Source organism: Armigeres subalbatus, unplaced genomic scaffold, assembly GCF_024139115.2.
Source record: "Armigeres subalbatus isolate Guangzhou_Male unplaced genomic scaffold, GZ_Asu_2 Contig561, whole genome shotgun sequence".
NCBI lineage: Eukaryota > Metazoa > Arthropoda > Insecta > Diptera > Culicidae > Armigeres > Armigeres subalbatus.
This window is the reverse complement of record NW_026943327.1, coordinates 338,073-364,674: the sequence shown is the minus strand read 5'-3', so window position 1 is coordinate 364,674 and position 26,602 is coordinate 338,073. Positions and strand designations below refer to the sequence as shown.

General features: G+C 42.8%; 1 protein-coding gene across 1 annotated transcript in view; it reads right to left on the bottom strand.

Moving 5' to 3' along the window:
• Nucleotides 1-16,344: 16,344 nt before the first annotated feature.
• LOC134204405 (uncharacterized) overlaps nt 16,345-26,602 on the bottom strand; it is a 37,230-nt gene continuing 26,972 nt past the window's right edge. The window contains exons 2-5 of the mRNA XM_062679225.1: nt 22,013-22,256; nt 21,707-21,946; nt 21,404-21,578; nt 16,345-16,748 (exon numbers count right to left, since the gene is read on the bottom strand). Coding sequence (XP_062535209.1) covers nt 16,599-16,748; nt 21,404-21,578; nt 21,707-21,946; nt 22,013-22,256 — 809 coding nt within the window. The 3' untranslated portion in view covers nt 16,345-16,598. The remainder of the gene's footprint in view (nt 16,749-21,403; nt 21,579-21,706; nt 21,947-22,012; nt 22,257-26,602) is intronic.

The window sequence follows — 26,602 nt, the reverse complement described above, 5'->3', positions numbered from 1 at the left end:
GAACAAGAGATAAAATTGGTTGTTTTGTGTGCAAATCTGATTCATTTTGTTGATGGGTCGAAAAAAATCGGACGTCTTATTTATTTACCAAGAGCAGAAATTTAGTCAAGTTATCTACTTCTAATTAAACGATTAATCATGATTTTACATAATTATTTTCTACAAAAAAAAACACTTGTTCAATGATAGTAATTTAGGACTGATACTAAACGCATCCAACGATTTCTCAGGTTAAAATGGCCTCAAACATGTATAAAATATGATATCTAGATCTCTCTTGAATGACAAAATTATTCATCTTCATCGTTATGTACTAGGAAATAGTGGAACCCTAAACCCACCCAATCAGCAAAAGATAACATTTATATCACAAAAAAATGTAAGTTTCTCATAAAGGTAAAAAATTGTCTACTTTTATTCATTATTTGTATATTATTTTGAATATGTCCGTCCAGTGTCTAAAATGAATGACCTGACTTTATGCGATAATTTACGAGGCATCATGGCCGCTTTCCAAATTCATTGCAAAGTATCCCTTGCCGAATTCAGAAGAAGGTCGATACGACTTTCCAGCGACAACAGGCCGGGCTCTGTTCTGAAAGATCATGTGTGGACCATATTATCACGCTCCATAGCATTCTGGAGCAGATTAAAGAATTCAAATAGTATCTTTACTTAATTATCATTAAAGACGAAAAAGCTTTCGACTATGTCAAATGTGAGTGGCTCCGAGACGCAAACGAGTTCGTGAGAAAATCATAGGCCATAGAACGACGCTTCTCGTGCAGACTGCAGGGTACTGCACAAACGGGTCGGTCTCATGGTTTTATCCGATTACATCGTAGCTGGTATGGAAAAATAATGTATTCTATCACCACTATCAAAGAAAATTCACAGTATGGTAATTACTTCAGCAAACAGCTTCACCGTTAGAACTGGATTCTCTACAACTTCAATGTTATCGAACTGCAGTAGCTGCAGAAGTAACCAATTTTACTGTTGAATTTTCGTACCCGGGCAGAAGCCATGAGCAGAATAACAAAACATGATATGGACTTGATTGAAATAAGAGATAAAAGAACAGGTAACAATATCAAAAATTTGCACCGAAATTCATTATAAAATCAATATAGTTATGGATAAGAACAAACTAATGGCACATGATATTGATCACTTATTACAAATAGCATAACTTGGTCTCCCCATGATATTTCAGTGCAAAATATTGATATTGTCGTCTGATCATTTATCTCTTATATCAATCATGTCCATACCTCATTTTGCTATCTAATCAACATTTGATATCATTGAGCTATTTTCGTCTACTCGGGTATCGGTGATGTGTTCAAATTGAGATAATTAATACCAAGTTGGTCATGATTCTGTGGGTTATGCGATTCCCTTTCATGGCTGATTTCTACAAATTTCCGAGTCAGGACTCCTAATTATTTTATTTACTCAGACTAATGCCAGAACGAACTTGACAGCACATAAAAGTATTCTCCATTCAGCTCAGCGCATGGCTGCACGTCACCAACCACGCTGCCTTCGGTTCCATAAATCGTCTTCAGCTAATCAATTCACCTTGCTCGTTGCGCATCTTGCCTTCTTGTATCCGTCAGATCGTTGTCAAGAACCATTTTTACCAAGTCACTTTTAGGTTGTCTAACAATTCGGTATTAGAGCCTTCCAAACCTGTATAAGAACTAGGCATATGCAAAATTGTTAGATTCTTATACAAAAAATGTACGATCACAAACAAATATTGTAAGAAAAGCTTGCAAAATTGTAACTTACTTACTTATGGGTCCTGTACACCTCCGGTGGTGCAAAGAGCCGACTTGAAAGGTCTCCATCCTGAGCTATCTCAAGCTATCGCTTTAACCTGTTGCCCGGTTAGATTTCGGTCGACTTCTTTTATGTGTTTATTGAGGCTTCGCCGCCATGAGCCTCTGGGTCTGCGTCTGCTGCGATGTCCCGCTGGCCTCCAGTCCAATGCCTGTTAACAGATTTTGTTTTCGCCCTAGTGTGGCCGACTCAGCCCTACGTCAGATTCCAAATTTCTGTTGCTATCGGCCTCTGGTGACAAAGATGATGGAGGTCGTTGTTTGAGATCAACAAGTTGTGAGGCCACCAGGCCTGAATTATATATCGCAGGCATCTGTTGATGAACACCTGCAGCCGTTGAATGTTCTCCACTAATACACACCATTTCGCTAGCGTATAACATCACAGACTTCACGTTAGAGTTAAAAATTCGTATTTTGGTGAGTTTCCTTATCTGCCTGGTTTTCCAGATATTTCTTAAACTTGCAAAGCCAGCCCTTGCTTTATTGATCCGTGAGCCTATGTTAATATTGGTACCGACGTCTGACGCCATTTGGCTACCAATATATTGCAAGCTTTCAACATTCTCCGCCGATTGCCCGGCTACTGTGAAACAGGAAGGGGTAACCGTGTTTACATCCAACGATTTGGTTTTGTTGACGTTGATGACTAAACCTGCTGAAGAGGAGCGCTCGGAAAGGTCGTTGAGATTATTCTGTATATCAGAGCGCCGTTGAGCGAGAAGTGCAACGCCATCAGCCAATTCGAAGTCGTTTAGGGGCCCCATTGTGTAGCACTCTACACGAGAAGGCCTCGTACTGTGCCTCGATGAGGCCGATGATTTTTCCAAACCCTTTTGCGTCTCAGGGCGCCTCCCTAACAGCACAAGTCGAACTGATTTGGTCGCTACAACTCAAATGTTATTATTTATTATTTTGTAACTCAAATGTAACCGTAGTTGTATATAAGTTGCGGAATCCTTTACACCACATGTGTGCTGCTCGGGCCCACATATTCTCGTGATTGAGACGGTCGAAAGCTTTTTTCGTAGTCAATGAATACCAAGTAAAGGGACTCTTGGAATTCGTTGACCTGCTCCACTATGATACGGAGCGTGACAATATGGTCCACACAGGAACTTCCGGCACGGAATCCAGCCTGCTGCCGCCGGAGAGGCGCATCGATCTTCTCCTGAATCCAGACTAGGATAACTTTGCATAGAGCTTTAAGAAAGGTACACAGCCACATAATGCCTCGCCAGTTATCGCATACAGTCAGGTCACCCTTTTTGGGTACCTTCACTAAGATACCTTGCATCCAGTCGACCGGGAAAATTGCGTGTCCCAGATATTACGAAATAAACGATGCAGTAGTTGAGCGGATGTCATGGGGTCAGCTTTGAGCATCTCGGCTGATATGCGATCGACCCCTGTTATACGCGTGTTATACGTCAGATCCTAGCCAGATCATAACGAGGTGGTGGTGGCCTGGCTGGCACTTTCTTTCGCGTCTTTCACAGGCATCGTTGCATTCATCTTCGCCCCGCTTAAGCGACGTGAGATATCGTAGAGGAGGCGAATGTCCCCGATTGCGGCGGCTCTCTCGCCTTTGTCGGCCAGAGAGTCCACCCACGCTCGCTTGTCCCGTCGACATGAGCGTTTTACTTCCATCTCCATAGCCGAGTATCGTTGACGGGCTAAGACTTTGACTCCTCTGGTTTTTGATCGCTCAATCGCGGCTTTGGCCTGTCTTCGTTCCTTTATCTTCCTCCAAGTCTCATCGGGGATCCATTGTTATCTCTGAGTGCGCAGTTCGCCCAGATTATTCTCGCTGGTGCCGATGAAGGCATTCTTGATGGTGGTCCACTGGTCTTCCACGCTGCCACCTTCCGGAATATCTGCAGCACGCGTCTCCAGTTCTTCAACGAAGGACCGTTTCACCGTGGCATCTTCCAATCGGCGTGTGTTGAACCGTCGTCCAACTCTTCCCTCCTGCCGACGAATCCGCGCAATGCGCAGGCGTATTTCGCCGACGAGGAGGTGATGATCATACGTGATATCGTCCGTACATCAAGAAGGCTCCGTTTCAATTTTCGATTGATGCAGATGTGGTCGATTTGATTTTCTGTAAAGCCATTACGGGAGACCCACGTGACCTTGTGAACCGGTCGATGAGGGAAGAGCGATCCCCCGATCACCATGTCATTATTACCACAGAATTCTGCGAACAGCTCTCCATTTTCGCTAATTTATCCGAGACTATGGCGTCCCATAATGCGCTCATGGTTCGAGTTGTGGCATTGAAGTCGCCCGTACAGATCTTGATATCACCCTTCGGAATCCTATCTACGACGGCATTGAGTTGACTGTAGAAGTTCTCTTTGTCTTGCAGATCGGCAGCATCGGGTGGCGCATAACTTTGGATTATAGTAAGGTTTCGGACCCGTGTTCTAAATCTGGCAACGATTATCCTTTCACTTATAGGTTCCCACTTCATAAGCGCAAAGTGTGCCTGAGCGCTTAGTAGGAAGCCAACTCCGCGATGCCAGGGGGCGTGTTCACCGCGTAAACCAGAGTATATCAGAACTTGTCCCGACGGCGTTCTGTGTTCTCCAAAGTTTGGCCAACGGAGTTCACTCAATCCCAGGATCTCAAGCTTCATGCGGCGTGCCTCATTGGCAAGCTGTGCCAATTTACCCTGCTGGGCTAGGGTTGAAACGTTCCATGTACCTATTCGTGTCCGTTGTTTCGCGCTAAGAGTCGTCGCCATAAAATCAGTCCGTATTCTTTCATTATCGGATTCTCGAACAAATTAATGTTTCGGGAACAGTCAGCGCCGTAGCGTGTGGTTGGCAGGGTTGGCCCCCGCCAAGGGCGCCAGGTTTTAGGGGGGCGCCGAAATCCAGAATTCCGCTATGGGAAATATGACAAATTATTCACCAATTCACTGGTTCAAAGTAATACAAATTTAACCTCTTATCACAATTCTCTCGGGGAATACATCCATAATAAATCGTTTGACGTATTTTCAGAAGGCCCTGTTCCTCCAAAAACTGATACAGGTTATTACCGAATGGTAACACTTTGTGTATGGTGTTGAAATGCTGGGAAATAATTTGTCAAGTTAGAGTCTAACCGTCATTTCAAAACGGTGAATTTTAGCAAAGTGGTTGGGAAATGAATACGGTTACCAAAAATATGAGCTCCAGAGGCTTCGATGAAGAAGGCAAAAAAGGAAGAAAGCGATCAGTCGAGGTACGAGATACTAAGAACCTACAGTCAATTCGCATCTTTGAAGTTTATTTCATTCCTCGTGAAACTCGGAATTTGGAGATAAGTCCAATATTGTGACGTTCGGGAACGAACTAAGTGGGAATCCAGCTATGTGCTATGTGTGGTGATTGCGCCTTTTGGACGCCTATGTCTTCTTCTTCTTCTTCTTATTGGCATTACATCCCCACACTGGGACAGAGCCGCCTCGCAGCTTAGTGTTCATTAAGCACTTCCACAGTTATTAACTGCGAGGTTTCTAAGCCAAGTTACCATTTTTGCATTCGTATATCATGAGGCTAACACGATGATACTTTTATGCCCTGGGAAGTCGAGACAATTTCCAATCCGAAAATTGCCTAGACCGGCACCGGGAATTGAACCCAGCCACCCTCAGCATGGTCTTGCTTTGTAGCCGCGCGTCTTACCACACGGCTAAGGAGGGCCCCGGACGCCTCTGTAGGTGCTACTATTAACACGAGAACGCCATCTTGCAAGTCGGCGTCCTGTTGCCGGTAGTTATCCGCTTGCCTAAGTGCACCTCCGGAGCGAATACTGCCAGGAATTACCATTCGTTTCCGGGGTTGCCAACTGTTGGCCCCAATACTGCGAGACGACTTCCGTGGACCAAAGCTATCCGGTCGGCAGACGACTTCCAGTGAGCGGTGCGTAGTGTATAAGCCACCGAAAGAACCACCGAGGCTGCTAACATCCTGCCCATAGGTGCCGGGACTTCTACGTATTCCTGAAAGTACTTTCTCGTCCAAACTGACGGGCGGTAGCACACCACGAATGTCATTTTGTCATACGGCGTCCTAACAACGACAGCCATTTTTTCCCAATTTTTCTCACGCATCGTGCCAACTAATGCCGTGTTATCGGCTTCCGTCAATAGATGAAAATTCCTCAATTTACCTCGTCCATAAGATCGTCGACAAGCAACGCCTCGCGGACACCGCTGGGTCATTCGATAACCATCTGGCTGAACGCCATCTGCGAAAGTACCACCGCTACCCAACCAAGCCATTGCCACTGTATCTCATCGCCGCCCAAACCGCTGAATAAACTATAAAGGTAAACTGTAAAGAATAAATTCTATTTAGATTATTCACCATTCGAAAACTTCCCACACTCGCACGCCCTGGGACCTGGGAGAAAAGAGGCCTTTTGCGCCCACCCCGGAAGCTGCCGTTGGTCAGACCAGCAGCTTGGAGTCTAGGCTAGTCCCTTTATGGGACAGCAAGAACTCCCGGGGTCATAACGTTTCAAGGTATCAGGTATCGTCAGCATGCTCCCCTAATTTGGAAATGTCTTTTTCATAATTTACTTGATGGAAAAGGAAATGGAAGGAAAAGGAAGGAACAGGAAATGCAAGGAAAGGAGCATGAAACAAGCTTCTGGGAAAGGAGCACTAGATAAGGACTTAAATAAACCAAAGGCGAAACACAGAGTAGACTAAAAAAGCGTAAATCTAATACATAAAGTTTTTGCTCGCGACTAAAAAATTCAAACCTTTATCTAATAATAGATAGTCGGAAAAGTACTGATAAAAAAATTATGTGAATTTGAGCTAAATTAGCTCATTTTATGCAGATAAACTATGCGATCGCATTTGATCCAGTGTAATCTTTAAAAACTGGTAAAGGTTAACGGGGTAAGTATTTGAAATGATGGTATGCTGAATATAAGAATATGCATCGAGGGATTTCAGTAACGACAGCAACTAACTTTCGGCAAAGTTTAAATTTATTGGTTCAACCAAAACAACCAGTGCCACCGAACTACCGTCAGACCCACTCCAAAAATGTATATATCTTGATCCGAATAGGCCCGTTGGTTATCAATACAATACACTCCGGAATTGTTTTGTTCTTGATACGACTTGACCCAATCGCTATTCTCACAATCACAATCACAATCTCCAAATTTGAAATGCATTGAAAGATCAGTAGTTTTTGCAAACCACCGAACAAGTCACTATGGAGTTGGATTTTTCGTCATCCGAAGGTCATCCAATCCACTCCATAAAAGAGTTCTTCTCATTCCTTGTCGTGTTTCTGGACGAGCCGGACGTATTTTACTCCCGTGTCTCATCACGTGATGCGCTTTATACCGCTAGAGTTTTTTTTCCCCCGTTTAGTATTCGGCGGGTTGTTTTTATATCGTTAAGTTGCCTACGCGAGTGTAAAGCTAGTTACAAGGTGATTTATCCAGCCGACTAGTTAAGGAAGCGAGCTGTTCTAGCGATGCTATTGCAGTCTCGTTAGTTTGTTTTTTTTTTTTTTTCATCAAGTGCTGCGACGACGATCAGTATCAATCAGCATCAGGTCGTCATCGACAACGCTACCTACTCGGGTAGGCAGCAAACAGGCTAAGTAAAAAGATTGTATCCCATTGTCTCTTTGCATTCGTTTAACTTTCATCCACGCACCAGTGGTGAAGCTTTTGTGTGCTCTGCCTGTCGTTAGGCAAGGGTGGCACCGTTGCATTAGAGTGGGACGAAACGCAAAAAAGGTTGCCTGAATTATTATTAAAAACTTTGAATTTTTTTTCTTCTTTTTTTTTGTGTGTGTGTTTGTTTTGTTATTATTATAATTAAAACCTATTAGTATTATTTTTTTTCTCTTCTATTTTTTTTTTGGGGGGGATTTTGTATTACATTTCATGGACGAAGAAAACGGAGGCGAGACGCCTCCCAAAGACAATGTCGTTCGCACGCGATTCTACCAGGCTTCTTCGCCTGGGCCTTGGGTTGTTTACTTTCGGCAGAAAGTGAAAAGTATTGATTTCCTAGGAATCAAACGTGATTTGACGCGTCGTTTTCCGAAAACTGATTTTCATCAAATCAATCGGAACAAACTACGTGTAACCGCACCTACATACCAGGATGCAAATGCTATCGCAAAAGACCAGAACTATAATGTGGAATATTTGGTTTATGTGCCCTCGCGGGAGGTCGAGATTGAAGGCGTAATTAACGCAGCGAGCCTGACTTGTAAGGATGTGCTTGCAGGAAAAGGCCGTTTAAAGAATGCCCTGCAATCTACCGTGGATATTCTGGACTGCAAGGAATTGCATTCAGCAGCCATGGTCTTTTTGTACCCAGAGTTTTCAATTGTACCAACTGCAAACAGTTGGGGCACACTGCCGAGTTTTGCGACAACAAGCCCCGTTGTGGCAAATGTTTTGAAAGGCATAGGGAGGAGTCCTGCCAACAACAAGTTACAAAGTGCGCTTATTGTGGCATGGACCCTCCCCATGGTTTGCAAGAATGTCCGGTGTACAAAAAGCGCACCCAAAAAGTTAAGCGTTCATTAGTACAGCGCTCTAAGCAGTCGTATGCAGAAATGGTGAAGTCGCAAGACACATCCGCAACTGCCAACGCAACGGCTGCTATTTCAGCTGCCGTTCAAGTAAGTAATTTTTATGATGTCATTTCCATAGACGAATCGGACTCTGACGTAGCCGATATGGATGATTCTGCGGAGGTACACGTACCCGAAAAGAGGAAGAAACTGTCTTCCTGGATTGCGCCGTAAGAAAACAAAAATCATCCCTAGAAGCTTGCCGAAATCTGATGGTAGATTATTTAAAATTCCGAAGCAGCCTGTCTATACTGCTCCTTTTGACCCATGTTGCAGTAAGACATTCCCGCCATTGCCTAAAACTGATGTTACAAAGAAACATCAGGCAAGGAATATCTCTGAGCAGAAAACTGCTACTCGCACTTCTAAGAAAAGAATCTCGTCCAAGCGAGGATTGATATCCTTTAAGGATCTTGTGGATCGTATTTTGAACTTGTTCAATATTCCGAATTCATTGAGGCCAATCATTGACCTCTTTATTCCAACAGTTGAAAGTTATCTGAAGCAATTGACTGTTTCATGGCCCTTCTTGCAGGACTTGTATCTTTCGATGGATAATACAGCCATACAAGATACAATCACTGTGCTGCAGTGGAACTGTCATAGTCTGAAACATAAATTGGACGTGTTTAAGTTTTTAATTCGCAACTCCGATTGCGATATATTTGCACTCTGTGAAACATGGCTTTCTTCTGAAGATGAAATCAACTTCCACGATTTTAACATTATTCGCCAAGATCGGAATGATCATTATGGTGGCGTTCTTTTGGGAATCAAAAAATGTCACACTTTCTACAAAATTCCCATTCCGACTGTTAATGGTTTAGAAATCGTCGCTTGCCAAGTAAATGTAAAGAATAAAGACCTTTGCATAGCTTCAGTGTATATTCCCCCAAATGCCTCACTTAATCGTCGGCATCTTTGGAGCGCTGTCTCTCTTTATCATCCCCAGTTTTAATACTGGGTGATATGAATGCACATGGTGTTGCATGGGGCGAAACTAGAGACGATAACAGAGCGCCTATTTTCTATGATTTGTGCGACGATTTCAACTTGAATATTTTGAACACAGGCGAAGTAACTCGAATAGGACCTCAAGGTCAGGAAAGTCGAATAGATCTGTCTTTATGCTCTAATTCATTATCATTAGATTCCACGTGGAAGGTAATCCAAGATCCCCATGGTAGTGACCACATGCCGATAGTCACCACAATCAAAAGCGGCTATCGACGATCAGTGCCAGTTAATGTTCTTTTCGACCTCACGAAAAACATTGACTGGCAAAAATTTGCATCGGCGGTAAACATTGGTATTGAATCAACTGATATTCTTCCTCCACTGGATGAGTATCGATTCCTTACCGAATTGATTCATAAAAGCGCACTAGAAGCTCAGAAACGACGCGTTCCAAGTACATCTGTCATAAGAAGACCAGCCACTCCTGGATGGGATGATGAATGTGCTAAGTTGTATTCCGAGAAATCTGATGCCTTCAAGGCTTTCCGTAAACACGGAAGGTCTGAGCTTTTCTAAGAGTATTTGAGGGTTGAAAGAAAGGTCAAAAATCTTCTCAAGGCTAAAAACGTAGCTACTGGCGACGTTTTGTCGAGGGACTATCACGAGAAACCTCAATGACAACACTTTGGAAAACGGCCCGCAACATGCGGAACCGCATTTCCACCAACGAGAGTGAAGAATACTCCAATCGATGGATATTCAACTTCGCAAAAAAGGTCTGTCCAGATTCCGTACCAGCTGAACCGCTATTTCGAGAATCTACGCTTGATCCCGGTTCTTTGGGTGGACCATTCTCAATGCTGGAACTTTCTATGTCTCTTCTTTCATCAAACAATTCTTCTCCGGGATGCGATAATATCAAATTCAATCTTCTAAAAAACCTCCCAGATATCGCTAAAAGACGATTACTTGACCTGTACAACTGTTTCATGGAGTACAACATCGTACCACCAGAATGGCGCCAGGTCAAAGTAATAGCTATTCAAAAGCCTGGGAAACCAGCGTCTAATCACAATTCATACCGACCGATTGCCATGCTATCATGCATGAGAAAATTATTGGAGAAAATGATCCTTTCAAGAATTGACCATTGGGTCGAGCAAAATGCATTACTGTCAAATACTCAATTCGGGTTTCGAAAAGGTAAAGGAACAAATGACTGTCTAGCGTTGCTCTCTTCAGATATACAGCTGGCCTATGCGCACAAGGAGCAACTGGCTTCAGTTTTCTTGGATATTAAGGGCGCTTTTGATTCTGTTTCCATAGAAGTACTGTCGGAAAATCTGCACAGTAGTGGATTACCCGTTATTTTGAATAATTTCTTGTACAATTTGTTGTCAGTAAAACACATGAACTTTACTCTCGGCACTCTGACAACTTCCAGAAATAGCTACATGGGCCTTCCCCAAGGTTCATGTTTAAGTCCCTTGCTTTACAATTTCTATGTTAAAGATATTGACAATTGTTTGGAAGGACAATGCACGCTTAGACAACTTGCAGATGATGCCGTGATCTCCCTAAGAGGTTCATGTGCAGAAGTCCTGCAAAGACCATTGCAAAATTCCTAAATAACCTGACTGTTTGGGCCAGACATCTAGGGATCGAGTTCTCTCCGCAAAAAACTCAATTGGTTGTGTTTACTAAGAAGCGGTACCCTGCTCAACTGAAACTAAAGCTGTTGAAAGATGACATAAACCAATCTTTATCTTCTAAATACCTTGGAGTCTGGTTTGATTCTAAGTGTACCTGGAAGACCCATATTGATTATTTGTTAGAGAAATGCCGAAAAAGGATCCATTTTCTCCGTTCTATCTCCGGAACATGGTGGGGCGCTCACCCGGAAGACCTCATCAAACTATATAAAACGACTATTCTCTCTGTTTTAGAGTATGGCTCTTTCTGCTTCCTCTCAGCAGCTGAGTGCCACCTAATCAAATTGGAACGAATTCAATATCGTTGTTTGCGTATTGCCCTTGGCTGTATGCATTCAACGCATAACATGAGCCTGGAGGTGCTTGCTGGAGTCACTCCTTTAAAGCACCGTTACTGGGAGCTCTCACTTAGAATACTGATCAAATGTGGAACAAGTAACACACTTGTATTAGAAAACTTCGATAATATGCTTGAACTGGCTCATCATTCAAGATACCTGCGAGTCTATCTCAACTACATATCGACAGATCTCAGTCTTCCATGTTATAATCCACCTCGAGTTCACTTCGTCAACGACAGTTCCTCAATTGAATACGATCTGTCCATGAAACACGCTATTCAAGGAATACCAGATCATCTTCGACAAATATCTATCCCTTCCGTATTTTCTAAAAATATGAACATGTCAATTGCAATAACAGATATTTCACTGATGGTTCTCGCATTAACGGATCCACTGGCTTCGGTGTTTTCAACGTAAATTCAACCACCTTCCGAAAACTTCAAGAACCGTGTTCGGTTTATGTTGCTGAGCTGGCAGCAATTAATTTCGCTTTGGGGATAATTTCCGATCAGCCCGTAGACCATTATTTCATCTTCTCGGATAGTCTTAGTTCTATCGAGGCACTCCGGTCGATGAAACCTGTTAAGCACGCATCTTACTTTCTTACAACTGTAAGAGAGCAGATGCGTGATTTGGTCGAAAGATCATTTAAGATTACCTTTGTATGGGTCCCATCCCATTGCCTAATCTATGGCAATGAGAAGGCGGACTCGCTAGCAAAGGTGGGCGCACAGGAAGGTGAAGTTTATGATAGACAAATCTCGAACAACGAGTTTTTCCCATTAGTCCGTCAGAGTACTCTTCAAAATTGGCAAATGATTTGGTCACACAATGAACTTGGACGGTGGCTCTTTCCATAGTTCCTAAAGTTTCTGCGCGAGCGTGGTTCAGAGGTGAGGACTTAAGCCGAGGCTTCATTCGCACGATGTCGAGACTTATGTCCAATCACTATTCACTAAACGCACACCTCTATAGAATAAACCTGGTTGATAGCAACCTATGTAGGTGTGGAGCCGGTTACGATGACATCGATCACGTAGTTTGGTATTGCTCGGAAAACGACGCCTCCAGAGAGCAACTATTGGATACCCTTGTGGCCCGAGGTAAACAACCCTACAGGGAAGTAAGAGGTGTTTTGGGGGATCGCGATGTGGTTTATATGCAGGCCATCTATGCCTTTCTTTGCTCGTCTGACATAAAAGTCTAATTCCCTATCTTTTTTCTTTCTCGTTTTTGTTTTTGTCTTATTGTTCTGTGTAATACGAAGCTATGGCCATCCGGAAGATGCTCCCTGACGAACCACAACTCGAGCCCGACGCTACGCCATACCGTTATTGACGTCAAATACCCGGATGAGCAGCTGAAATACCTCAAACCTAAATCCCAACCTAGTCCGTCCTGAAATTACGCAATCTAACCTTGAGTCGCCACGAGTATCTTGGTCTATACCCTTTCCCCTTACTAACTGTTGATAATAAGATGATATCGATTGTAAATATCATAAAGTCTCGGCTCCGTTAAGTGTTATACACGCCTGAGCCTGTCAAATAAACACAATAGATAAAAAAAAAAAAAAAAAAAAGAGTTCTTCTTGATGTGACTAGATTCGATAGCAATCAAACCACAGACTGGCATAATTGAGAGCTATTTTATTGACCTAATTAAATCCTATTTTTTTCGAGAATCCACGCACTACTGGATCTAGTTTGTTTTACTTGCATTGGTTTATTGAATCTTTCAGAAAAGCGTTAAACTTTAGGGGATTTCTAGAAATATTCTGGTCTTTTAATGACCCTTACTTGCTACCTATTGGAACATATGCAGGTTATAGAGGCTTTAGGAGTTCATAAAACAAAAAATCATTAGATCCTCCCCGCAAAAAAGTTAATTTTTAATCTCCCTGCTCTTAACACGCTCTTTGTTTTAAACATTTGCAAGAGTGAGGGGCGCCCAATAAAGGTTTCGCCAAGGGCGCTGGGAGTCCACGCTACGGCTCTGGGAACAGTAGGCTGTTGGCCCAAGGTTCCCTATCCACCGGGATAGGGCTGCCATCTTAGCTTCAGGGGAATAGCATTTCATACTCAGCCGCTGGATGCCAGAACAGACGCTGTTGGAGCTGCACCTCCTTGGTAAACAGACGCTCGATCAGTCGGGTCAAATTTGTAGGCAAGTGCGCTTTGAGCGGCACACGGTCGCTTTGATAGGGCCTGCTTGGGGACACATGCAGCTTTTTATAGAAGTTCAACAGAGCCCACTGTCGAACCCCACCACATCCTAGGCAGACCCCACAAGACGCACCCTCTCACTCTAGCTGATGTCAGAAGGACAACAGTGCCCAGGCTACACTACCAGCTAAGTACGCAACCCTATGCTGGCGATCAATTGTCATCAGAAGACCCGTGGAAGCGTGAGTATTGGAACTTTTGAGCACCAGAGCTATGTTAAGCCTTCCTTCCCGGGTGTCAACTCACCATTTCGTAGCCCGAAATAGGACCGATTTATTTTCAATAAAATAACGCGCCATTGCAATGAATAACAACCGACAGCTATTTCCCGCTAAAGCACCTTTTCGATGCGAATGAATTTTTCACAGCAACCACGCCGCCATCGAAGCTAAGACTACTGTCCGTGGATTTTCGAACAAAATTAAGCGCGTGCGCGAGAGTCTTTTTATGCACAGAGAAAATTGAGCCGTGAGCCAGAAGACCGGTGACTGACATCAAACTGGTGTCCGTGTTGCAAACGGGCTTGGTAGGTTCCAAAATTATTTACTGGGTTTGGCAAAAAATGGAATTTTCAATAGTTTATCGTAAATTATCAAAAGTTTTAATAAAATTGGAAATTTGTTGGAGATTTTCCTAGTCGATTGATCTATAAATCTAAAAATCCATTGAAAGATAAAGGCTTATAAGACAATATTTAAAAATAATGCAACATTCAATCATTTTTCCATCAAGACGAAATAGCCGTCTTTAAGACGAATGGCTGTCATTTGTCGAGATTGTAACCATGCAATAAATAACTAATCATGTTAGCCACTTTTTAATTGTTTACGTAACAGTTGTACTGAAAGACGTACATTAAGGACTATTTTAATTTGATTCAAAACAATAGTGGAACACGACGGAACAAAACAAAACATTGTGCATTCGGTAGCTTAAAACCGAATCTTTCAGATGGTGGCTGTTTGCCGTTTTTCATGGTGTGTTGATGTGAAAATTGACTATTTTTTCTAAAGATTCCTTAATAACATTGACAGGTTTCAAGATAGATCAAAGTAGTCTTCTAGACAAACATGTTTTTTGTCATTATGCACAACTTTCTAGAGCCATGGTGCTAAAATCATTTTCAAAAAAGTTATGCTCAAAATATGATTTTTGGGGGTCATTCATACAAAACGTGCTCTAATTCGTTACAAAACCGTTTGTCCAATATTGTGTCTTCAGAAAAGATGTTCCAATTCACATTCTTTATAACATTGCAGAGGACAACCACTGCTTTTGTACATCTGCGTAATTTTTTTATTTCATACCGCCCTTCTAGGTGGATAGATCATTGATATTTTCTTATCAAAAGAAAGCCCAAGAAATATCCTTCAACTCTTCTGAAGACATCATGACTCTAGAATGTACTTTTTAGGTCGAAAACTAAAAAACGCATGTTTTGGGGGCTTCTGAACCAGTGTGCAACGGCGTAAATGATTAGGCCACATTTCATTTCGTTTGTTGAAGCGAGGAACTATCGGAAGAAGTTGTCAGCAATATTTTGACGATGTTCCAATTTTGAAAATGATTTTGTGATTAAGCCAAGGACTTGTCATCAGTATCGAATTGAAAAACCTATTTCAATGTTTATACTCCATTTATTGTGATGAGTGTTGTATTTCCTAACACAATGTTGCAACAAAAAAGAGTATCATGTAATTTGCCCTTTCACTACGGTGTTGAATATTTGTTTTTGTTTTTATTTTCAGTTTTGGGTATGTGATTTTAGTTCCTAATCTATGTAAGTACCTAATATGAAGAAATATCAACGTTGGCGGTTGGGAATTTTACAGAAGATAACCATTTTTCTGGGGAATGATTTCCAAAATAATTAAACGATCTGCTTTAGCTGTCATTTACTAACGTGTATTTGCTCTACTGATGTGTGAAATTAGTATGAGATTTTGTGTTGTTGTACATTAGGCTAGCTCAGATTTTGTGTATACATGTAGGAATGATAGTTTTCACTCTGAATTCACTATGTTCACGTGTTCGGAAGATTTCATCATCAATTTCATATCTTCTTCATTCCTGGCTATGTTCAGATTGATACGTTCCAACCGCTATCATATGATTATCTCATTGTTCAACGTTCATTATTACAGTTTTCGTAAGTCTTGCAAATCACCATGGATTCTTTATAATTGTAATTTTCTTCTATCTCAGTCCTTGGCCGTTACAGAATAACAAAACTTTCAATTTTCCTACCAGCCGTTTATTAGCTAGCATATCTTTTAGCTTTGCAAGGATTGCTCCTCCTTACCTAGTTGATAACAGAATTTTATAGGATTTCTCTAACGATTGTTTAATGTTTGTCAAAAAGCTGGGGCATATATACTGACGGTATTCCGATTCAGGCTTTAAGCATTTATTGAGGATTACATGTCTTGCACTGAGTATGGAACATATTCAATTCGATCATTGTCTAAACAAGGGAGATACAGATAACGTTATTGGATATATTGTACTGGTTAACGGTCGTGTTTGGTTGGCGTAATATTTTTCTGATTTTTGGATAATTTTGTTACACAACAATTAGCGTTAATTCGATTGGTTTGTGTTCGCCAACGCATATCCTATTGTAGTCCTTTAGTTCTCCTTTTTATTTTGCTGGTTTATTGTTACAATGATGTCTTAGCCTGAGGCTTCGTTTATGTTACTGCTATTGAATGATCTCTATTTTCGTATTTTGTTCTGTATCGTTCCCATTAGCTATGATCCTTTATTCTAGTATTTACAGTGGCCATTTTTACAGTTACTCATTAAGAACGTAACACAGTTTTTGAAGTGCAATATAGAGATAAGAGGCTTATTATCGTCGATTTCATTATGCCTATCTTTGGTTGGTACTGGTTGCTGCCTACTGGAGTTGATATTTCTCCATTTCGAGCAAATGGTCGTACAGTTGGTCCTGATCAGGCGACATGCCAATCACAACCCATCCGAAAATAGCACCAACACTGCGGGCTATCGATAGAGTATTCCAGATGCTGAGTACTTTGTTCGTTTCCTAAAAGATAATTAAACATTTCATATTAGTTTTGCTTTCTTTCTAATCGATAAAGGAGCGAATTTAAGATGTTGATCAATTCAATGTTATTTATTCCAATGTTTTTCCTCCGCATAAATTCTATTCTGAGGAATGAAATAAATAATAGTAATCTATGTTTCTTCACTTATAGATAGGAGTATACTATTCACAGTTTTGCGGAATTTGAATCAAGTATAGCAAAAATAATTTTACCTAAGAGTTTTGTATTGCCACTAAAACATGTAATGCTTTAATTCAATCTAAACAATAAGAAATGTTTGGATCCTTCGTACAATTTGTACAAAATGATAAAATATTGAAAAAAATGTAAGAGTAGTTCAATTAGAGGCTTTCTCAATTGATCGTTACAAATTTCGTGCAACGTTTTCAATCAATTGGAAAATTGATAGAAATTTGAAATTCGAAGGCAAGCTTAAAGCTGGGATGCGACTTGCAAAGGGGAAAAAAGTAACTTCATCTGCTTTCAGGAAATGGCTGTCGTCATCAAGCAGAAGCATATGAAGTATTTTGGGGCTTTCCCTAGCCGTGCGGTAAGATGTGTGGCTACAAAGCAATACCATGCTGAAGGTGGCTGGGTTCGATTCCCGACACGGTCTAGGAATTTTTCGGGTTGGACATTTATTCGACTTCCTTGGGCATAAAAGTATCATCGTGTTAGCCTCATGATATACGAATGCAAAAATTGTAACTTGGCTTAGAAACCTCGCAGTTAATAACTGTGGAAGTGCTTAATGAACACTAAGCTGCGAGGCGGCTCTGTCCCAGTGTGGGGATGTAATGCCAATAAAAAGAAGAAGAAGAAAAAGAAGAAGAGAATAAAGTATCATCGTGTTAGCCTCATCGTATACAAGCTGCGAGGCGGCGATGTCCCAGTGGGGGATGTAATGCCAATATTAAGAAGTAGACGTAGTATTTTGCATTACCTTTGTTTCACGAAGACTTTTCTTACTTTGAAGAGTATTCCAAAATAGCCGGGCAACTAAACAATATTTATTATGCGTTTTATTACCGATATAAAAATAATTTACGAAATTTAGCTACGACCTGTTAGACCAAATTTTAAAAACTAGTGCATTGAAAAAAGGGCCAGCAAGTGTATTAGCATCAATTAGCTGCCTAGAGGCTGTTTCGAAAGAACAAAGGCAAATTTTCACGTGATTTGTTGCGTTTCGCCGATTTCCATGGAGCGTTACATTTCCTGGGTGGGGATGACCTACCAATTCTCAATTAATACGTTTCAGAAGCTCAAATATTTTCCATCACTAATGGCGCGGACCACGTCCTTACGGTCATAAAGTGAGGGAAGGATTGCTAGTCCGACTCTCCTTGCCACTATAGAGACCGAGTATACCTCTGCGTGTCCACGATTGTCTTAGGGTAGGATATCGTTTTAGTTACAAAGGATAATTTATCTGGATTCACTTCGGTAAGCGATGCGATCTATGGGATGGGATATAACTAATTATTTACCTACTTTTCTTTTTATCATCCATCCTGCCATTCAGTCAATGAAAAGCAAAACCACAGTAGCCGCAACAGCCGGTCAAGTCAGCACATGCTTCTTCTATTTTTTCTCCCCACAATTAATGTTTTCGTAAACTAATTTCATATCGTATGACCGTTTTTTGGTGGGAAATATTCATTTCATTAAGGCTCCCCTGACCTAAGCGATTTCATTGCTACGACGGCGAAAACTATTCATCGCGATTCTATCGTTGAGTCGCTGCAAGCAATGTTACATTTAGGCTTTCATACCAACGGCGATAGAATCGCAATCGCCAAGCGATAGAATCGCGTCTCATGTGTTCGGGGGAACCTTTACTCCTTGCTCATTTTAGAGATTAGAACTAACAAATCATTACCTGTGGCTAGCACCCTTTCCAGGCTGTGGACCACAGGTAATTAAAATGGATTCAATTTTTGTTTTTGCGCTGCGCATTAACCAAAGCAAGAAATCTCATGCAAATGCTGATCGCACCGGCTGTTACGAGACTCTCACGTAGCGGCAAACAAACAGTTTGGCGATGAAGACAGCTGCATTTTTCAGCAAACTGTCTCAGTTTGTCGAATTTCAACAGAAATTTCCGAACATTTTTTTTTAATTCGAGAGGGTTAAAAAATGTCTTCTAAAAATTTTGTCTCTGGGGGGCGGGGGTTATGTCCAAAACCCCTCCCCCCCGTGGCCACTGAGTCGAACTGATGATGAATGCGTCGAAGACAAAGTACATGATAGTGGGCGGAACCACATACGCTCGTAACACCGGTGGTCCTTTACGGATATAAGGAGGACTTGTAAGCACTCGAGGTATTCGAGAGACGCGTGCTTAAAACCATCGGTGTGCGAAAGAAAGATAAACCACGAGCTTGCGAATTTAGTATCCAGATGGTGGCTGTAGCTGGAAAAGTAAGATTGGCAGGGCATGTTTCAAAAATGCCGAACAGCAACCCTACAAAGATGGTGTTCGCTTCCGACCCGGCAAGTACTAGAAGGCGTGTAGCGCAGTGAGCCCACCAATCGATTTGGCATACGTGGAGCGCAACTGATTCAGTATTATTTTTTAGATGTAATTGAAAGGGCTGCGAAATGGTGAGTTGACATCCAGGAAGGAGCGCCAAACATAGTTCTGGTCCTCACAAGTTCCAATACTCATGCTTCCACGGGTCTTCTGATGACAATTGACCGCGAGCTAAGGGTTGCGTACTTATCTGGTAGCGTAGCCTGGGCATTGTTGTCCTTCTGACATCAGCTAGTGTGAGAGGGTGCGTCCTGTGGGGTCTACCTAGGATGTGGCGGAGTTTGACAGTGGGCTCTGTTGAACTTCTATAAAAAGCTGCATATGTCCGCAAGCAGGCCCTATCGAAGCGACCGTGTGCAGCCCGACTGATCGAGTGTCTGTTCACCAAGAAGGTGCGGCTCCAGCAGCGCCTGTTCTGGCATCCAGCGGCTGAGTATGAAATGCTATTCCCCGGAAGCTAAGATGGCAGCCCCATCCCAGTGGATAGGGAACCTTGGGCCAACAACCTACAGTTCCCGAAACATCAATTTGTTCGATAATCCGGCAATGGAAGAATACGGAATGATTTTACGGCAACAACTCTTAGCGCGAAACAACGGACACGAATAGGAACATGGAACGTTTTAACCCTAGCCCAGCAGGGTAAATTGGCACAACTTGCCAATGAGGCACGCCGCATGAAGCTTGAGATCCTGGGACTGAGTGACGTTGCCAAACTTTGGAGAACACAGAACGCCAGCGGAACAAATTCTGCTATACTCTGGTTTACGTGGTGAACATGCTCTCCGGCATCGCGGAGTTGGCTTCCTACTAAGCGTCCAGGCACACACTTATGAAGTGGGAACCTTTGAAAGTGAAAGGATAATCGTTGCCAGATTTAGAACACGGGTCCGAAACCTTACTGTAATCCAATGTTTGCGCCAACCGATGCTGCCGATCTGCAAGACAAAGAGAACTTCTACAGCCACCTCAACGGCGTCGTGCGAATGAGCGAAAACGGAGAGCTGTTTGCAGAATTTTGTGGTAATAACGACATGGTGATCGATCGCCCTTCCCTCATCGACCAGTTCACAATCTAATCGATCACATCTGCATCAGCCGAAAATGGGAACGGAGCCTTATTAATGTACGGAATAGACGCAGTGCCGATATCGCGTCCGATCATCACCTCATCATCGGCGGTACCAAGATCGACATAGGCGCACGGATTAAGAAAGCAAGGGCTGCCTTTGCAACTTTAAGAAATTTCTGGAAAACAGGCAGGTAAAACGCACCAAAATACGAATTTTCAACTCAAACGCGCCCCACTCTAATGAACATTTTCTCAGGATTTTTTGGGGATTTGACAAATAGAATGAAGCTTTGGCTTGAAAAGAGTAGATACATATAATGAAAAGGGGATCAAGTATCCTCAAATTGTACGATTGCATACACTGTTAAATAACAAAACTCGTTCATGATTATGTACAGGATAGTCTGAAAATCTCCATAGATTTAAAGGAAAATATTTGTAGAAAGAGAGCACCTATCTACTTTAACCAAACCAAGTTCTTGGATAGATATCAATAACGTCGGAACAAATTTTATTATCTTCTTCTGTCTCCACTTCCCTCAAAATTTCGTGGTCAAATTAAATTATTTAAGGGAGGATTTCAAATTTTTACCGAAAAAGTAATAAAGTTTCGGACTTTTATAGAAAATTGTTAAAAAATACTTAAAGAAAAAAAAATTTTTCGATTTCATCAGTTTATTAATTTATTTTTTATTCCCCATTCCCTTCATTTTTGAAAGATCAATGGGACAAAAGAAGAAATTAATATTTGTTCGAACCTAATACCTGAATATTTTGAAAATTCGATTTTTGACAGCACTTCAAAAAATATAATGGAAATAGAAAAAGATATCAAGACTTAGTCTCCTCAGTCTTTCTCAAGCTTTACAAGTACCCCAAAAAATAGTGAGGCTAGATACCCCTTTACAAAGAAAAAGTTCAACTTGTTTTACACAAGAGAAAAAAATACTTTTTACAAACCTTTTTCAACGATTATATATTGGAAAAGCGATCAACGGATACATAAACATCTTTTAGAAACTTACCAGTTCCTCTTCCCACACGGTCACATTAGAAGCGGACAGGTAAAGGCGTTCGTCCATCGATCCAGCCGACAGACTCAGTACAATCGTTGCTGCATATATCATGATGATAACCACAGATCTAAACGAAATGTTGTTATCCGTCGCACTCGATAGGCTGAAGTGTGATATGTCCATTCTGCAACGATGAAACATATAATACGTTAAATCCAATTAACATCTTTATACATATGTCACTGCCGGAAGCACGGCTTCGATGGTTACGCAAGCAAGCAGGCAGTTGACACCAGTCCAGCGCATACCCACCTATCGAATATCGAAACCATACAGATGATAGCCAAACAGTAAAACGTGTTGGCGTATACTTCCGCAAAGGCCGAATAGTGCCGTATGGAAGCTTCGACCCAATCGTACGGTCTTGTTGTACAGATCAGCAGCAGATGAGCCAGGGCCAACCCTCCCAGCAAACCGTGACATACGTTGGCTATATGCAGCCATACTCTTTGCACCGCACAGGAAAGATGCACTGCTGTTCTTATTGTGTAACTGGAAAAGAATAGCCAAATATAGGAAACACACAGTGCCGAAGATAGATCAGACCAGGGACCATACTTATTGCTTTCAGGGTCACCAGCCAAACCACCGCCACCGCCACCAGGCCTCAGATGATGGCGATGGTACTGCGAGTGATGATGGTGCAGGTGATGGTGGTGGTAAGTATTGTCTACCGGCCGATATCCGCTAGCCGTCTGGATGTACATTTTATCGATTCTGGTTGGGGCCGCTTCCGTCGTTGGCGACACGACTGGTGTGAATGGGTTGTAGATTTCGCCATGGTAGGTGGAAGTGTCTTCACCTGCAGGAAAAGATAGATTTTTGTTTATTTAACGTTTTCAATGTCAATTTAATATTCTTCGAATTAAAGGATAACATCAATAATTCAGTTGTTTTGGCCTAAGAAATAGATGCACTACTTCAAAGAGAAACCACGGAAAAGCGCAAGGTTCAAATCCTTGTCCTGTTTTTGATACTTTCTGTATACTCAAAAGTATTATCTTATTTGATTATATTTATTCTTTTTTGAAAGTATTATCTTATTTTTATCTTATTTATATTATGTTTCTTCTTCTTCTTTTAATTCGATGGCTCTACATTCCAACTGAAATTTGGCCGACTCTTCAACTTACTATTCTTAGTATTTAGCATTTCCTCAGTGATTGAATTGTCTTTATTTGTGTGGCAAGTAGTATGGATACACTTTGTCCAGGGAGTCGAGATAGTTTCCAACCCGAAAACAGCATAGACCGGACCTAGAATCTAATTCGCCATCTTCGGATTGACAATCCTACGCCTTTACTCACAAGGCTACCGCACATTTACCTAAATGCATTTTTCCCGATATTTGCTTCAATACGATACAGACCCCAATCCTCACATTTCTCCAGAGCCATCTTACAGTTTCTTTGATGTGTAGAAGAAACACTTTGAAATGAAATAAATACATATCTTGATATTTTAACTTTAGGTGTTTTAGGCTTCCGAGTAGGGGAGTCCGGGTCTGGTTAGCCGAGTTTTGCTTTGGAAATGTCTTTACTCATTCTGGTAATACTATTCGAAAAATGAGCTTCACATTTATAAATATACAAGTCTTGAGCACATTTGTCAATTTCATTCGAGGTACAATCAAGTGGTGGAATTAAATGGGATTATTCGGATGGCTTATGAAAACTATTTTTTTGTAGCAGTGCCTTCGTTACACAACAGCTCAAAACTGAAATATATTGTTATTGTGTTTTAATTATATGGTATATTTTTTTCATTCAGTAGTAACTTACATGAATAGTTTTCTCTCCAACAAATCTTTTGTTTTTGCCTGTCTATTTGATGCGCGATACTTCACTATTCCTGCAAATTAACTTATTAGCTAACTACTTTCCACTCCGCAATATAATAATACCTTTTCCAACTATGAACGATTAACTATTTTCTCCTACCGACTTATATTCAGTTTATTTATTAACGTCCACTAACAATCTCAAATTTTATAATTCACTTTTTTTCACCACCTTTATTGTTTTCATTTACAGATTTCATTTACTCTCTACCTCTTTGCTTTCCCACAGACATCGACAGTTCATCTACGGATTATATGACTCGCAGGTACATCTTCGCGCAAGTAGTGTTGTCAGTTAGCTGCACTCTGTCGTCATCGGTGCCTCAACAGCCCCTCCCCGTAACATTGGCGAAGGGTCCTTTCCGTAGCTATGATTACGATTCCGCACTTCAGGCACCGCCAGCTTAGCCACCGGTCGTCGGTAGACTCCTTTCGCTGTCCGTACCACCGCTTGCCTGATTCTGCCATCCACACCTCGCTTCACTTCTTCAACAATCGCTCGTACCCAGCATTTTCGGTTATCGTCGTCAGCCATGAACACCACCTCACCTACTTCTAACGCAGGCCGCTCGCTGTGCCACTTCGTACGCCGATTGATATGTGGCAGGTATTCGACCAGCCATCGCTTCCACAGCCGATCAGCAAGCACCTGCGACCTCTTGTGGCTGTTCCTTAACGCCTCCGCTTCATCGCTGGCTGGAACACAGCCTTCCTTCTCTCCCACCGGAAGACCCTTAAGAAAGTGGTTTGGCGTTATCGATCCGCCGTTTCCTGGGTCCTGAGGGCTATAAGTCAATGGCCGAGAATTGACCATATCCTCTGCCTCAACCAATGTCGTCAACAATACTTCGTCGGTCAGTCTACGTCCGTCGTCTAACACCTCCATCGCCTCCTTAACCAACCGCACCAATCTCTCCCATACGCCCCCAAAATGGGGCGCCGAGGGTGGGTTGAAATTCCACCGTGTCCTTGGAACGCTTGCGAACAGTTGGTTTCTATTTTCTTCACTATCTCCTTGCTGGCACCCACGAAATTCGTCCCGTTATCGGAAAAGTATTCGATCGGAACTCCTCGCCGGCAGACAAACCTCCGGATAGCCATCAGGCATGCCTGCGTGGACAAGCTGTGGACTACTTCCAGATGGATGGCTCTTGTTCCTAAACAGGTGAATAACGCACACCAACGCTTCTCGCTGCACCGTCCCACAACGACGTTGATCGGACCGAAGAAGTCCACTCCTGTGTAGCTGAATGGACGGATGAACGGAGTTGTCCGTTGTACTGGAAGTGGTGCCATCCTTGGAACCATCGGCTTACATTTGTGCACCTTGCACCAAACGCATTCTCGTGCTACCTTGTCGAGCTCTCTGCGAACAGCTGGAATATAAAATCTTTGCCTTAGCTCGTTTACTACAGTCTCCTTATTGGCATGGCCAAACAGCTGATGATAGTGTTCGATTATCTTGATCGTCACCGGATGGCCTCTTGGTAGAATGACCGGAAACCGCAACTCGAACGGAACAAACTCACCCTCTTGCACTCTGCCGTCCATCCGCAACACATTATCTTCATCCAGCACCGGAGACAACTTGAACAGCGGACTGGATTTTTCAAGTTCTCCCACCCTGGCCTCTTGGTAGAATGACCGGAAACCGCAACTCGAACGGAACAAACTCACCCTCTTGCACTCTGCCGTCCATCCGCAACACATTATCTTCATCCAGCACCGGAGACAACTTGAACAGCGGACTGGATTTTTCAAGCACCTGCGTAGGACCGTTACCTCATCGACAAATGATTCTTCCTGCGCCATTCTCCACAGTAGACATTCTGCGGTCTGGTACTCTTCCCTCGAAAACGATCGCTCTATACACCGCACTGTAACCGCTACCACTCGCCGATTGTTACCAACTGCCGCGTCGGTTGGTAGTACCTCGATCGGCAAATCTTGTTGTTTTCGCCGGATGTTGGAAATGAACCGAAGAACATTGGCGATGATGCGGACCGTAATGGTCCACTTTGAAATCCTGGTGCAATCGATCAATCCGCTTGCTTCCTCAGCTCGATGAAACAAGAAGCTAGCCCGAAGCTCATCAACCACGTTCGGCCGAGGTGGCTCCGGGCTTGGCCACTTGCCTTCCGCCTCTAACAAAAACTTTGGTCCAGTGAACCACGCGCTGGTGGACTCTATCTTCAATCCCGCCTTCCACTTCGTCAAGTCGTCTGCTATGTTTAGTTTCGTACGAACCCAACGCCATTCCATGGGGCTCGTTCTGCTTAAAATTTCGCCGATCCTGTATGCGACGAATACTTTGTACCGGCGGTGATCTGACACAATCCAGGAATACACCGTGCTCGAATCTGTCCAGAACTGAACGCGCTTCACCGTCAAACTATGGTTCGCTCTAATCGTCTCGGCCATTCTCGCTCCTAGAACCGCCGCCATGAGTTCCAGACGTGGGGTTGAATACGCTCGCAGAGGTGCTACTTTCGATTTGGCTTGCACCAGAGAACATCGTGGAGCTCCATCGACTAGCATACGAAAATATGCCACACAGCCGTACGCCCCTTCGCTGGCATCTACGAAGACATGTAACTCCAACGAATCGTAGTCCAACGAACCGCCACCTTGAAAATAGTGACGGGGAATTGTCACCTGCTCAACATCTGGCAACAATGCTGTCCATCTCTGCCACTTCTTAAGACAATCATCGTCGATGACTTCATCCCAATCGCAACCCGAGCGCCACAGGTCCTGGATCAACATTTTGCCATGGATGGTGAACATCGTCAACAGTCCCAGTGGATCAAACAAACTCATCACGATGCTGAGGACGATTCTTTTGGTCGGCCGTTTGTTCCCTGACAGACAGGGCTGTATATTCTCCGGCAGTTTCATCGCAAACGTGAACACGTCCGCTTGAGGTTCCCAGACGATACCTAACACCCGCTCGTTCTCCTTGGCTTTATCGGCGCTGAAATGAACGACTTGATTCGCTTTTGACTCACCTAGCTGCTGCAATACTTCGACGGAGTTTGACACCCAGTTCCGAACTTCAAACCCGCCCTTGGAATAAATGTATCGGACTTCGCTCGCCTTTTTTACCGCCTCCTCGGCGCTCTCTGTACTATCGATGTAGTCGTCCACGTAGTGTCGGTGGACGATCGCATCGACGGCATCCGGGAATCGCTCCACGAACTCGTTGGTGTTACGATCCTTCACGTACAACGCCTGACTTGGCGAACATGTCGCCCCGAAAATTGCACAATCCATCACGAAGATCCTTTCATCGAACATGAACCGCAGCA